At 42.1% G+C, this 15,499-nt stretch overlaps 1 protein-coding gene across 1 annotated transcript in view; it reads left to right on the forward strand.

Annotated features, from left to right (window-relative positions):
* The window catches only part of col4a6 (collagen, type IV, alpha 6), a 167,255-nt gene that overhangs the window by 123,757 nt on the left and 27,999 nt on the right, over positions 1–15,499 (forward strand). The window contains exons 5-21 of the mRNA XM_079579863.1: positions 1,216–1,350; positions 2,707–2,751; positions 2,847–2,966; positions 3,274–3,336; positions 3,408–3,443; positions 3,519–3,581; positions 4,634–4,669; positions 4,749–4,790; positions 6,592–6,681; positions 6,762–6,815; positions 6,897–6,959; positions 8,565–8,609; positions 8,701–8,754; positions 8,914–8,983; positions 9,066–9,173; positions 10,576–10,725; positions 13,268–13,360. Coding sequence (XP_079435989.1) covers positions 1,216–1,350; positions 2,707–2,751; positions 2,847–2,966; positions 3,274–3,336; positions 3,408–3,443; positions 3,519–3,581; positions 4,634–4,669; positions 4,749–4,790; positions 6,592–6,681; positions 6,762–6,815; positions 6,897–6,959; positions 8,565–8,609; positions 8,701–8,754; positions 8,914–8,983; positions 9,066–9,173; positions 10,576–10,725; positions 13,268–13,360 — 1,267 coding nt within the window. The remainder of the gene's footprint in view (positions 1–1,215; positions 1,351–2,706; positions 2,752–2,846; positions 2,967–3,273; positions 3,337–3,407; positions 3,444–3,518; positions 3,582–4,633; positions 4,670–4,748; positions 4,791–6,591; positions 6,682–6,761; positions 6,816–6,896; positions 6,960–8,564; positions 8,610–8,700; positions 8,755–8,913; positions 8,984–9,065; positions 9,174–10,575; positions 10,726–13,267; positions 13,361–15,499) is intronic.

The raw sequence follows: 15,499 nt of genomic DNA on the forward strand, positions 1-15,499 counted from the left end.
ATCTTGGAATCACAGGGAAAATGTTTCATAACCGTGTGGATGTTAAATATAGTGGGTACATTTCCGTCTGTCAAATAGCGATCGATTAGCTATGTTGTACCATCAGATCACTCGTAAAAAATACATATAAAGTAAATTTAGAGGCATAGCCTATATGTGTTTGTGGATCTCTGGTCACAATAATAATAAAATAGATTTATTTTACTGTCCACCTACTTATTGACCAAAAAAAAGAAGGATTCTGTTTTTATTTCTCATTCCAGTTTAAATGTTCTGAATATCAGCGACATGACGCCACAGTTTCAGACCCTGGACTTTGTCCAACAGTCGCCTTCAAGGGTCAGAAGGACTGGTCGTCACGTTTGAAGCATCTCTTCATATGAACGGTTGTTCAGTTCCTTCAGTTTCTGTCTGTCTCCGTACACAGCCCTGGTTGTAAAAATAGACTGTAAGTTAATATTGTAACAAGCTCCACGGCAACGACAAAAAAATGTTTTAAATCATCAACTTTCCAGAGGTTAAAACGGTCCAAATCAGAGTTTTCTTCGTTGCTTTACGCTAACTATCAATATTGTTTGGTAGCCAAACGAAATTCCATTACCCATAATGCAACGAGCGACCCGAGATGGGCTTTCAGATTATTAACAGACAAAACACTTATGTGTGTATTTATTATATTCTTGTATTATGTAAGTACCTGCTGAACTAATCAATGTGACGAGCTGTGTGCTTTTATTTTGGCGTGCTGGATCAAAACAGGATGTTACTTCTTGGGCGGCGCTGTTAGGATTTGAAGTTATGCACAGAGTCAATTATAGCTTCAAAAGCTATTTTTTTTTCCTTAGAGACAGAGCTGCATTAACCTCTTACCACCCACCTTAACCGAGTGTGTTTCTGGACTGGAGCCAGTGTCACGCCTCATTTGAAAGCTAAGACATATAAAACTGATCTAAACTGATCTTTTTCCTTGAGTTGTTGCTGTGTTGTCGTCACTTTATTCATGGTATAAAGGATTTATTCAATCAGGCTTGCTCTAAAGTAAATATAAGTAAACTGCTGCTGTGGGGTTGACTGAATATATATTTTGTGTTGATCCAGAATACAGTTTTGGCCAATCTAATCCTATTGTTCTCATGTCTTTAGTTTTACTCATTCTTGTAGTTTTTGTGGTTTATTCCTTTGATTCTGACCGCTCTTGTCTGCCCTGTGCTGTAGGGTCGTCCCGGAGCCCTGGGCGAGGTCGGGCCCAGTGGACCTGAAGGCCCTCGCGGAGGTCCCGGACAGTCAGGACCTAAAGGAGAGAAAGGCCACGTCGGACTGAGGGGACCGTCCGGGCCCAAAGGAGACAAGGTCAGACCCCGGCAGCCGTCACAATGAATCAAATAGAAGATACACACTCAAATAGACACTTAAGAGCGAAATCAGATTATTTTATAGCTGAATGTGATTGATTTAAAGGTGAATTATGCAACTCTTTATGCGAGAAAAAAAAAGTTGATATTTGTGCGTATTTGACCTTGTAGTGACCAAGCGGCTGAATGAGTGCTCAGCTTGGCTCCATCACAGTGCTCTCTACAACAGGTTTTCTAATGAGAGGGTCCATTTGCAGTGCATACCTTCCAAATAGTTGATCCTAGAGCCTTTTAGAGACCACTGTGATGGAAAGTAAAGGCGCCATATTGACCACGTATACGTCCGATCGCTCACTACAAGGTCAAACACTCACAAATACCATTTTTTATTTCCGCATAAAAAGTTGCATTATGCACCTTTAATTTAATTTTAGATCAATCATTTTCAGAGTCTGGCTTTTTGAATGAAACAGAAGATGCAAAGCCATAGATATAATAAAAGCCCATTTTCATCTTGTTGCAATGTCATGCTTTGGCCACCAGATGGAGACAAAGAATTACTCCTGTACACTTGTTCAGCCAAAGCTGTATTAGTGGGTTAGCATTAGCGTCTTTTATCAAGCTCGTTTTATTTTCTGTCTTTCATCACATTTTTTGTTTACTTTTACCACTTAATAAATACTTAGATAAAACTTTGCATCAATGAACCTGTTAACCCCCCGCCTTAACCGAGCGCATTTTGGTAACGGATCTTTTTCCTCACGTTGTTAACTGACTTTTTTTTTCATCATCACTTGTTTGTCACGTTTTTGATGCTCTTTTGTCACTTTATAGTTGCGTTTTCATCACATTTTTGTTACTCTTTTATCACCTTTTTATCGCTATTTTTTGTCACTTTATGGAGTTCGGGAAATTCCACAGTTACCATGGAGATCCGCCATCTTTGCAGCTGTTAGCATACATTTCCATTGTATGACATTAGCTAAAAACAGTATAAAAGTGGAGAAAAGAGCCGTGGAACAGCTCCGTTAGCTGCTGAGTTACTGCTGGTAAATACATCTAACTCACTGAGGTGTCCAAGTATTTTAATGTGAACAATAACTGCAGTATTTTAACCTTTAAAATCTCCATTACAATTGCTGCTAATCCCATAATGCTTAGCGATATGACATCACATTCCCAAACTCTTTTGACTTTTTATCATCACATTTTTGTCGCTTATTTGTCACATTTTTGTTGCTCTTTTGTCACCTTTTTATAGTTTTTTTTCTGTAGTTGCACTGCCACCTCTGTCCACTAGATGGGGGTATTTAATTCATTTATCATTAACCCGATCTATGTCTGTGTTTCCCAGGGGCCTATGGGCGTGCCAGGCTTCCAAGGCACTGACGGCGTGCCCGTAAGTAGCACTACCTTCCTTTGCATATATTCATATAAGTATATCCTGTTCGCCTCTCTCACCCTGACTCCTCTCCTGCCCCCCCTCCCTCCCAGGGTCACCCCGGAGCAGACGGGCCCAGGGGTCCTTCTGGTCTGGACGGCTGTAACGGGACGAGGGGCGAGCCTGGAGACCCCGGGTACGGCATCGGACCCCCCGGGAGTCCTGGACTTGCTGTAAGTACAGAGATACTATTCCAGCTTTGATCCAAGTCATTCAAAACAAAATCAGCACAAATCCCAATATTTTAAGCGCTTTAAGTCATTATCTAAGACATATGGGCATTTTTCCAGTGTTGATTGAGTTGTCTGGAGTGTCGTTGCCTCTTATCGCTCCGAATATCCCATGGAGGCCACACAAAAGTACAATTCCCTGTTAAAGAGCATTACATTTGACTCACTGGTGCCTGTATAAAGCCTGTTCCTGTGCAGCCCCACTTTGGCTAAGATGGCCGACGTTTCTAACATTATTTTCATCAAACAGGGAATATTCGGACCAAAGGGACAGAAGGGAGAGCCCATTTACATCTCAGACACCGGCGTCCAGGTAATAATCAGACTTATATCACTTAAATTTCCCTTTCGGGCAATTTTAATCATTGTTCCTTTGATTTCCAGGGTTTGCCGGGTCGTCCAGGAGTCGACGGTCCACCTGTGAGTTATCACACCGACATGTTACCCGTTAAATGCTTTTCTACATAAAACACGGACGTTTTTATTTCCATGCAGGGTTTCCCAGGACCTAGCGGAGGCCCCGGAGGTCCCGGACCAATCGGACCCAATGGATATCCCGTAAGACTCTCCTCAAACGCATCTCTGTACTGAAAACATGTACAAGTCATCCAGGAACCTTCCATAGTATAGACACAGAATCGCCCATATATGGTCACGTTTGAAAGAGTTAAGGGGGAAAACAAAGAAGAGAATCATCTTAACTTTCTCCAGTTATTGAAAAACTACTTTAGCAAATGCAGAATTAATAAAGTTTTCTACCCAATAAAGATACAAAGACATGAGGAGGAGCGAAGTGGTTCAGCAGCCCATAAATACATCAATAACGGAGAATGCTAACACCATGCTACATGTTAACGCTAGCTACAACTGCCGTTATTTCACTTCTGAATAATCTTCTGTGAGAAAATATCCATATGGGCCCGATTTAGACTTGACTTTATTTATTTGTGATAAATAAGTTAATATTCCACCAGAAAATGGCTAAAACTAGTGGAAAATGGTGTTTCCCAAAAGATTCTATGGTATCACTTTAGATAAATACTCATTAAGTATTAATAAGCATTAGCAATCATTTTAGGGTAAGGGTCAAGGTTTAGGGTTGGCTATGAATAAGTGCCTTATTAATGGCCTATTAGTATGTTAACAGATAAAAGTATAATAAGCTGTGTGTTAATACTTTACAAGCGTATTATTAATGCTTATTAGTACCTTATTAATACTTAATGAGCACACCTTAATATAAAGCGTTACCGATTCAATTTTCCTCCTCGGTGAAGCCACGCCCCCTTCTATCACGAGCTGCCATCTGTTAATGTATCTATAGCAGCTTGATTCATTTCCCATTCACTTAACATGGTTGGCACGGCAACAGTTTACCTTCATCTATGTCACTTCCTGTCAGTGTCCAATAAGGAAGTGAAACTATAAACATCACAAACATGGTCAAACTTAAGAAAGCTGGGAACAATCTTTAGCAAAATCTTGAATATAATCGTGTTAACTATGTTTTATTGTGTCTAATTTGTCATACGCACTTTAAGTAAAGGTCAAATATAATAAACCTAGAAGTGCCGCTCTCTTTTAATCTGGTTCTGTTGTGTGTTTTTCAGGGCACACCTGGTCTTCCCGGTCCTCCAGGCCCAATGGTAAACACAAACCTATCCAAATGTCAACTTATTACTGCAGAGTTGACCAAAAACGTGACATAATCTCTGCTGATTTCAGGGAAGCCACGGTGAAGGATACACTGGCGAGAAAGGAGACAAGGTACGTCTTGAAATCGATGTTTTACGTCACGGGAAAAGTAAAAATTAAAATCTGAATCCCCTCGACCAAATTCCTCCCATTTTGTAACAGTGACAGTACAGTACTACATCTTACTGTATTTCTAGTTCTGGTGTGTGGCGATATATCGATTTTCTGATATATCGCGATATTTTGATGATGATGACTGATACTTTTAATTACGATATCCACACTTTTGTTGACGTGATTCACATTAACGAAACACGGAACGCATATTAATGAGGCAGCAACAGAATAGAAGTATAATAAGTATTCAGGATTATTGACAGTGTAAACTCTAGGTGGGGCTGTTGTTGCAGTACACACATGTTGGACACACACTGCTGCTTTCACAGGCTAAAAAGAAGCATTTAACCACATACGTATCAGCAAATACAAACTCACATTCAGACTCATCAGGCATGTGGCAACAGGCACCTCTATTAACCTGACTATTAACCTCTTAGCCCCCGCCTGAACTGAGCACTTTTTCTCCAGTTTGGCTTTACCCAAATCTTAAAGCTTGAGAAAAAACATCAAAATAGAGATGTAAACACAACAAAAATGCTCGGGCGGCACGGTAGCACAGCGGTTAGTGCTCTCGCTTCACAGCTAGAAGGTCCGGGTTTGATTCCCACCAGGGACAGGGCCTTTCTGTGTGGAGTTTACATGTTCTCCCCGTGTCTACGTAGGTTTCCTCCGGGCACTCCGGTTACCCCTACCACTAAAAACATGCACAATAGGCCAGGATGAATGATGTGTGTGAGTGAATATATGGTGGTGGTCAGAGGGACCGTTGGCGCAGACGTGTGTAGTCGCGAAAGCGTTTCTGACAGTCTCCCCCAGGGGAAACTGAAGCTACAAACGTAGCTTTCCACCACCGAGTATGGAGTGAATGTACAACTGTCTCATGTAAAGCGCTTTGTGACTATATGTCTGTGAAAGGCGCTATATAAATAAAGATCTTCTTCTTCTTCTTCTTCTTAAAAAAGTGAAAAAATCAATGAAATGGCCAAACAACGAATCAATCATGACAAAAATGTAACAATCACTTTTGTCAGTCTTAGCATTACACTGTTGCTCTCCAGTCGAGAAGCTTTTAGATTTGGGTAAAGCCTGGAGAAAATGCACTTGGCTTTAGTTGAGAGGTAAGGTCTAACAATGCATTTACAAAAACAAGTCACTTTTATCCTGCTTAAAGTGAACAGCGCTGTACACAGGCAGAACCGTGGAGTAGACAGTAAGTTAAAGTGATAGTCTGTAAGTTTGCAAAGTGAGGTAATAATAGATTGGAATTTGGAAGTAAATAATCAAATCCCTCTTTAACCAGAAAGCCCTTCCTAATTTGCAAAATGAGGAGAGCAGGAACAGAATTTACAAAAGTAAACGATCAAGCTCCTCCTCCTCCCTCCTGATTGGACCTGACAGGCTGGTTCACAGAAAGAGCTCGTCTCATTGGTCGACGTGGGAGGATACTAGACTTTGATTCGTTTCTGAGATCCGGGAAGGAGGGACTTTACAAAAAAGAATATATACTGTGTGTGTTATTGCTTACTTTACATCAAAATGCAAAACCGGGTGGTCGATTTTGTAAAACATTTCAACTTCCAGACTATCACTTTAGTAGAGTAGTCCAAAAAAATGAGTAAAATATCCGTCTAATCCACCGATCTTTTGCCAGTTTCTCTCATTGTTCTGAGGAGCCGCGTGCGAGTGAATGTGACCAATGAAGAGCCTCTGCGTGACTTCAGCCTGGCCCTAATAAACTGTTCTTTATTTCCAGGGCGATGTGGGTTTGCCCGGGCCCAGCGGATCTCCCGGCGACGAGTCTTTGATCAGCGAACAAACTCTCACCATTTACAAAGGAGACAGAGTAACTACTAAAACTGACTTAAAACCACTTCCTCTTAGTCTAAATCTGATCTAATCGGGTTGTGTCTCTATTTCCTAAAGGGAGACCCAGGCCCAAAGGGAGTGCGCGGGTTTCCTGGCAGCCCTGGGCGACCGGTGAGTTGGAGGAGCTTGTACTGCATTATACATCCATGGATCTGTTAGACTTACAGTGACACTTTTTCTATGTTTTTGCAGGGACCGTTTGGATTCCGTGGATTACTCGGAGAGAAAGGAATACCGGGATATCCAGGCGGAAGAGTAAGAACTAACCTAGGGCTTTGTATGCAGTTCAATGAAGCCCAGTTCACTCATGTTAAAACATAAAGTCCAGGAAGTCATCACTTGCAAAGGGTCAGAAACATTAAAAAGCATTGTTGTTTAATTTCTGGAAATGATGAGCATCTGGACTTCATCTTTTTATGCTTATTGAGCCGCCTCTTTCCATGAGCTCCGTCTGGTTTCTGGAAACCTGTAGCTCCGTGTTACAATTCCCATTTATTCTTTGAGGTTTTTGAGGTTCAAGGCTTGAAGACTCGGGCCTGGACTCAAGATTCTGGGCCAGATCTTGTGACTGGCGCAGTCTTTGCTCAACTCTAAACGCACCGTGGTTCACGCGCGATCTTGCATGTGGTGCAGGTTTTGCGCTAAAGGCTGAGCCACTAGGAAGAGGGCGTTATTCAAGAAAAAGAGGCCGACTGAGATGTGGTTCATTACCAGCAGCACTTGGAGCCGCTCTTCTGTGGCAACCTTCACATTATGTTCCTCTTTACATCGCGCTGCCTTGTCTTCTTCCTTAGAATCGATGTCAAATTGAAAACAAAAGCGAAATTGCCTTGAAAAGTCTGTTTGAGCGTAGGTTATGCATGGGCTTACTTTGATACAGTAGATCAACGCGCACACCCCTAACACCAAAACAACAACAACAGTTCTCCATAAATAAACAACACATGCCTTCAAGTGCCACAAAACCAGGTCTAATCTGTGTTTTAAGGTGACATTTCCATCGTGTGTCAGTCTTTACCTCCTGATGATGCTCCTTGTGTAGCCACAGCTCACTCCAAAAGGAAGACGCGCATTTTGCAGTTGCGCATAGAAACTTTTTTTTTTTTTCCAATTCAGCCGCTCCAAGAATCCTGCAGCTGTAGCGCAAATGTTCCAATACGCTACAGTTTTCTTGCAACTGCTTCATAACTCTGCAACTCCTCCACAGCCGATATGACAGTTTCTGATCAATTAAATCCTGTACATTTCGTAACTTTGCGCATTCGAACGGTGTCCAACGCGAGGCTGCCTCTCTGTCCCGCCCGCTCATCTTGGATCTGCAGCAGCGGAGGGACACTTTTATTTCTTTAATCTTTATTAAACATTGCGCGCTGCATCACGCATGTTACGCATGTACAAGAGAACCCCCCTTGCAACCCACCGCCTTCCGCAGGTCTGGGGAAAGCATGGGGAGGGGGCGGCACCACAACATCACAATGCGGGTCTGTCCCCCCTCCTGTCCTGCCCACTTTTTGCGCCAGGTGTGACACTGAAGATTGCAAGGAGCGCCACCCGTCTTCTAAACAGCCTGCACTATGAACCACAAGATCTGGCCCTCAGCTTTTATAAAGAAGCTTAGGAATTACCTTTTAAGTTCAAAGTTACATGGAGGTTTCAGTGAGGGCATACCATTAGAAAAAGAAGTCTTCATAAATGAGCTGGACTTGTGACTATGTGAACCTGGGCTTTATCTATTTATCTGCCCAGTTCTAATTCCTGCTCATTTGACTTGCATTTGGACTTTATTCTAATGGACTTGACTCAGACTTGAACAATGAGGACTTGGGGATTTACAACTCTCTTGTTTGTGTCGCCATTCAGGGCGCACCAGGTTTTAACGGACCTCCAGGAGCTCCAGGTCTGCAGGTACGCTCCCACACTCCATCGCTTAACATCATCACCAATAGATAAACATGTTAAAGTGCAGTAAAAGTAAAAGCTCTATGACTTTTCTCAGGGATACAGCGGAAACCCAGGCTACTCAGGCGCTCCAGGAATCCCCGGAGGAAAGGTACGTCCATCAGCGCTTAGTTCAATCCACGCACTTATCGAAGCACATTGTGAATATATGTAGTAAAAAGAAAGGCGGTAGTACTTCCTCCGTCCACTAGATGGTGCTAATGACTTAATACCCCCTTGTGTTGAAGACTCAGTAATGTTGTTTTTTTAGGGAGAGCAGGGAGAACCCGGAGTTCCAGGACCTCCGGCGTACGTCAGCGACGCAGGCACAGCTGTTCAAGGTCAGTATGAACCACAATATAAAAGCATTTAAAGTCATTTATTAGCTTCTGTGATTTCACGGCTTTTCCCTTTGATCTGCAGGTCCGCCCGGTGACAACGGCCGGCCCGGGTTCCCTGGTCAACGCGGCGACCAAGGATCTCCAGGGTTCCCAGGCCTTCCAGGAGCCCCAGGACCCTTCACAGGAGGAGGTAGGAAAGCGGTGGTGGTGAAGAGGATTTACTGTATTTCCCAGGGACCATGTGTACAGGAGCATTAGTCAGAGGATGAAGATTTGCTTTGTGAATGGAGGCTGAGGGGCCTGATGGTTCTGCTGCTGCGGTGGGGATCACACGTGAACTAGAAGCGTGTTAAAGTACTACTGTAAAGCATTACGTAACGCAGTAGGATTGTGTGTGTCATCTAGTACTAGTTTTCATCACAGTAATGCATTAGTGTGAATCGTTTCCTCTCAGCCTCAGCAGTTCCTGCAGCCTCAGAGCGGCATTTGTAGCTGAGCAGCAGAGGAGAAGCTCGCTGTACAACTCTGCTGTATGTGTGTAGGCTCTCAGTCGTACAGGAGTAGTTCATCTTCAGTGAAGGTTCTTGAGTCGTCTTCTGTACTCTGTAGTTGAGGTGTTGAACCCAGGTGTGATTTGGATCATTAGGACTTAGAACTACAAAGATGTTTACTCACAGGTGAGAGTAGCTGTTAATAGAGGGGAGGGATTGAGAATTGAAACTCCTCCCTGTGGTCTATATATAGTCTGTGGGCTGAGCTTAAACGTTAGTGTTTCTGACGAAGCCTTTTGGATCAGAGGCAAAACGTTCTTCACTTCAATCACACAGTACAGAAGACGACTCAAGAACCGTCGTTGAAGATAAGTTTACAAGTTTGTGTTTTTTCTTTCCTCTGCATTTGCCCATCCTTCGATGCTCCTGGTGCGACCCGTCCAGCCTGGGATTGAACCCAGGACCTTCTCGCTGTGAAGCACGAGTGCTGTGCCTGTGTGCTGATGGCAAACTCTCTGTGATGTCCTCCTACACCGTTTGCTACATGTCGGTGTCTCTCACTGTGGAGCGCTGTTGGTTTGCGCTCGTGCATCTCAGCTCGAAGGTCTGGGTTCGATTCCCTCCTGGGCGGGCTCTTTCTGAGTGGAGTTTGCATGTTCTCCCCGTGTCTGTGTAGGTTTCCTCTGAGTACTCCGGTTTCCCCGACCACTAAAAACATGTGCAATAGGTGAATCTTCCAGCCAGGTGATTCTGACCATTAGCCTGGCTCCACATCTGAAAATGGGTCCTTGAGCGCAGCACTGCCACTGCCCACAGGTCCCCACGGGTCGACAACTGCAGAGGACAAATTTCGTTGTATAGTTGATGTACAATGACAAATAAAGCCTTACCGTACATAAATAAAGATTTGTTAAAGTTATGAAGGCTGTTAAAGTAGACCTTTATTATTGGTAACACACTCCTTTCATTATAAAGGAACTTTGTAACGTAACGTGTTTCGATGACTCTGGAGGTGAACAGGTGACCGACGGAGGAACAACTTCTGTTTTCTGCATTTACGCTTAAGTTTCATTCAAACATTTTCTTTTTTTGCAAATGCAGCATTGCGTGGACTGCCCGGTTTCCCAGGGACCCCAGGGCCGAAGGGAGAGAAGGGCGCCCCAGGGTTCCCCAGCTATGGCTCCGAAGGACAACCTGGTACCCCCGGACTGCAAGGACCGCCAGGCCCGCCCGGACTACCCGGACCGTCCAGTGAGTGCAGACGAGGCTAAACACACAGACCTTTCTCTCAGGGTCACGGCTCAAAGTCTTAGAATTTAAATCACAATGAGAAAGAGCTAAATGTCCCACAATATCAGTGAACACTCAAATCAAGTTTTTGCTGACTGACTTTACTGTCCCCAAGGCTTGTCTGGCCCCTGCGTCATCTACCCATCGATCGGCCAAACAGGTATCGACAGACAGGCCATATTGGCTCTTTACACGGCCATACTGAGCCTGTCAATGTAAAAAAAACAAAAAAAACAATACCTTTCCTGGCAGCCTTTCTAACTGCCCACGCGCTGTGCTGGTGCTGCACTGGTCTGCAGGGGGCGCTGGTAAGTACAGACTCCGACAGAGAGGAGTCTAGCCCGAGCCGCTTTACTCATCTTTGGCCACAAGATGTCGCCAGTGAACGATTCAGTGATTTTCCAAAGACGGTGAAGCATGGCAGCAGCACATGAGGGATTTCGAGGGGTTCTTTTTGGCACAGACACATTCAGTTCTGAACAGAGTATGCATTTTTGTTTGTTTTGATAATCCTCCTGACTGAATGGAATCCTTGAATCCAATAATACAAATGGCTCTTTATTTGTAAAAGACATAGGTATTCTGTAGCTGTCACACATTTACCGCATATTTCTACACAATCATTAAAATAAGGCAGAATAATTGAGCAGTATATAACACTCTCATTGTATTATATGGTAACCTGTAAATAACCTCTTGACCCCCACCTGAACAGCGCACATTTTCTCCAGTTCTGCTTTACCCAAATCTATAAGTTTCTCGACTGGACAGTTTACAGTGTAATGCCTCATTTAAAAGATAAGACCTACAAAACTGATCCACTTCTCTTTTGTCTCATTGTCGCCGCGTTTGTCATGTTTTTCAATCGTTTTTGTCGTGCTTTCACCGCGTTTTTGTCACTTTATCACTTTTTTTGTCAGATTGTGGTCACTTTTTTAATCACTTTTTTGTAAAATTTTGGTCACTTTTTTAATCACTTTTTTGTAAAATTTTGGTCACTTTTTTATCACTTTTCAATCACTTTTTTTTGTAAAAAAAATAAATAAATCACTTTTTAATCACTTTTTTGTCACTTTTTTGTCACTTTTTTGTCTGATTTTGGTCACTTTTTTGTGCCCTTTTTAATCACTTTTTTGTAAAATTTTGGTCACTTTTTTAATCACTTTTTTGTAAAATTTTGGTCACTTTTTTATCACTTTTCAATCACTTTTTTTGTAAAAAAATAAAAGAAATCACTTTTCAATCACTTTTTTTTGTAAAAAAAATAAATAAATCACTTTTTAATCACTTTTTTGTCACTTTTTTGTCACTTTTTTGTCTGATTTTGGTCACTTTTTTGTGCCCTTTTTGTCACGTTTTTGTCAGATTTTGGACACTTTTTTGTCACTTGTTAGTCAAATTTTTGTCACTTTTTCGTCACATTTTTCTCCAATTTTTGTCACTTTTTAAAATCATTTTTTAGTCAGATTTTCATCACTTTTCGTCACTTTTTTGTATCACTTATTCGTCACTTTTTCTTTTCACTTTTTTTTCCACTTTTTTGTCACATTTTTGTCACTTTTTCATCTCTCTTTTCTGTTGGGTTTTGTGATTTTTCATCCTCGTTTTCGTCTCATTTTTCTTCACTATTTTGACACTTTTTTCAACAAGCTTTAAGATTTGATTTAAAGTCAAACAGGAGAAGATGCGCTCGGCTCAGGTGGGGGTTAAGAGGTTAATAAAGTCGTCCATCGCGTCTCACTTTACATCACAGCCTGTGCTCATGTGTAGTTACACATTATGGCACATATACAGTATATGACGGCCAAAACACCTGCAACTGCACCTCTGTTACACTTTATTAAACCTTGTACTTTAATGTGTAAGTTACCTGTACTTACATTGTGAAGTAAAGACTATCTTATCTTATGAGTAATTACTAATTCTTGTTCCCCCTACACATGGAGCTTGCAGGCTGTAATCTAAAGTGTTACCAATATGTTTTTTAGATGCAATATTAAAGTGACCCCTAGAAACCTTCTCAATTATCACATTGTTAATGGATAAACCTCCTCCTTTCTCTTATTGATAAATACTATGAACTTTATTTACATCAAACCACCATTTCAGTTTAACCAAGTCCTCTTCAATATTAAATTTACTTTGGTGAGGATTGTGTGTGTGCCAAGAGGCTAATGCATGCCGCTTTGGCTCAACCAGCTCTCAGTCATGGTCAGTGCAAAATCATTGAATACGTTCACGCAGCTTGTTTATATTTGTAACGGGATATAAATATAAAGCAACTTTCCTCTTGCAAAACCAGCTTAAACCTTCACAAAACTGACTAGATTTCACACTGTTACGAAAACACCGATAGATCTGTTGGAAACTCACTTCAACAGAGCTGCAAAAGTGTGGAATCTAATAAGAGCCGACATTAGTGAAACTGTTTTACCAGCAGTTTCACTAATACTGATACTAACTGTTATATTCTTTAACTTTGTTTTCGATCTTGGTTTTGCAGGTCCAGGCGTAGGGGCCGTCACTGTCCCGGGACAGCCTGGACTGCCCGGCCCCAGGGGAGACCGCGGCGGCCCTGGATTCAAAGGAACAAGAGGTACAAACAAACGCAACGGGAAGAAGGGAAAGAAAAAAAAGAAAGAAAGAGAGGAAATAAGGAAGGAAGGAAGAAATGAAAGAATGAAGGAAGGAAGAAATGAAAGAATGAAGGAAGGAAGGAAGGAAGGAAGGAAGAAGGGAAGAAATAAAGGAAGGAAGAAAAGAAGGAAGGAGGGATGGAAGGTAGAAATAAAGGAAAAAAGAAGAGGGGGAAGAAAAGGAAGGAATGAAAGAGGGAAGGAAAGGATGGGAAGAAAGGAAGAAGGGAACGAAGGAAGGAAAGAAAGAAAGAAAGAAAGAAAGAAAGAAAGAAAGGAACAAGGAAGGAAGGAAGAAATGAAAGACAGGAGGGAAGAAATAAAGGAAGGAAGAAGGGAAGAAAAGAAGGGAAGAAATAAAGGAAGGAAGGAAGAAATAAAGGAAGGAAGAAAAGAAGGAAGGAGGGATGGAAGAAAGGACAGAAGAAGGGAAGGAAGGTAGAAATAAAGGAAAAAAGAAGAGGAGGAAGAAAAGGAAGGAATAGATACATAGATAGATTCTTCTTTCTGCCCTTTTCTAGTCTGTTTAGAATCAATTATCTTTTTAACAAATAATGCCAATTCAGATGTTTCCAGCACATTTGTACATATTTCGATGGTGCACTCGGCTCCTGGAAACTAGAAACATTTAGATGGCACAGTTTCAAAAAGCTTAGACTAAATAATGTAAATAGAAAACTGACTTATGTGGCCGCTCTGGACCCGGCCTTCACCCCTGGGGCAGTTAAAGGAATAGGCCACCGTTTTTATATACTAAAATATGTTCTTACCTCACTTTAGCCGGGTTAATATATCCCCGTCTGGTCATTGTCCGCGCGCTCTGTCACGCAAACGGAGCACATACGCAGCCTCTCCCATATGTCACATAGCTCCGAAAAAGCTCACGATAGAAGCTACCAAGCTCTTCCACGTGTTCCCTATTTAAATAAAGTTACGTGAAGTGTTTTCATGCGAAGTATATTTACACAGAAATGTAGCATGTCGATTTTATAAGCAAATAAAAAGGGGTACTATATTGTGAGGCGTAATGATACGAGGAGTAAAACGTCCGCGCAGTAACTCCTAAAGGTTATTGACGGAAGTGAGCGGGGGAAGTCTTTAGGAGTTACTACGCGGACGCTTTGCTCCTCGTATCATTACGCCCCACAATATAGTACCCCTTTTTATTTGCTTATAAAATCGACATGCTACATTTCTGTGTAAATATACTTCGCATGAAAACACTTCACGTAACTTTATTTAAATAGGGAACACGTGGAAGAGCTTGGTAGCTTCTATCGTGAGCTTTTTCGGAGCTATGTGACATGTGGGAGAGGCTGCGTATGTGCTCCGTTTGCCTGGCAGAGCGCACGGACAAAGACCAGACGGGGATATATTAAAACGACTAAAGTGAGGTAAGAACATATCTTAGTATGTAAAAACGGTGGCCTATTCCTTTAAGTCAGGCGACAAAGACCAAGCCTGCAACTACAGGCCTATTTCCATCCTCCCTGTAGTCTCCAAAGTGCTGGAAAAAATTGTGGCTGGGCAATTAATAGAACATCTTGAAAATAACCAACTGTTGCATCCCCAACAGTTTGGGTTCAGACAAAAATACAGCACAGAAACAGCCAACTGCTTCTTGTTGGAACAGATCAAAGGTTCACTGGATAAAGGGAATGTTGTAGGCGCTGTGTTTTTAGACCTAAAAAAGGCCTTCGACACAGTGGACCATTGTATCTTATTGCAGAAATTACAGCAATTTCAATTTTCAGCTGCAGCTCTGTCATGGTTTAAGTCGTACCTAGAGGGCAGAGAACAATGTGTGAAAGTAGGAAGTGTTAAATCCACCCTGAGTCCAAATGATTTAGGAGTGCCTCAAGGGTCAGTCCTAGGACCGTTACTGTTTTCAATGTACATAAATGATCTCCCTGATTGCTGTCAGGGTGTAAACTGCCAGCTTTATGCTGATGACACAGTTATTCATGTGTCAGCAAAAACATCTGCGCTGGCTGGGCAGCAGTTAACACAGGCGTTACTTAACATCTCAAGATGGCTTCAGCTGTCCCATTTAACTTTAAATGTTAAGAAAACTTTCTCAATATGTTTCTCCATCAGTC

Source organism: Gobius niger, assembly GCF_951799975.1.
Source record: "Gobius niger genome assembly, chromosome: 21".
Taxonomy (NCBI): domain Eukaryota; kingdom Metazoa; phylum Chordata; class Actinopteri; order Gobiiformes; family Gobiidae; genus Gobius; species Gobius niger.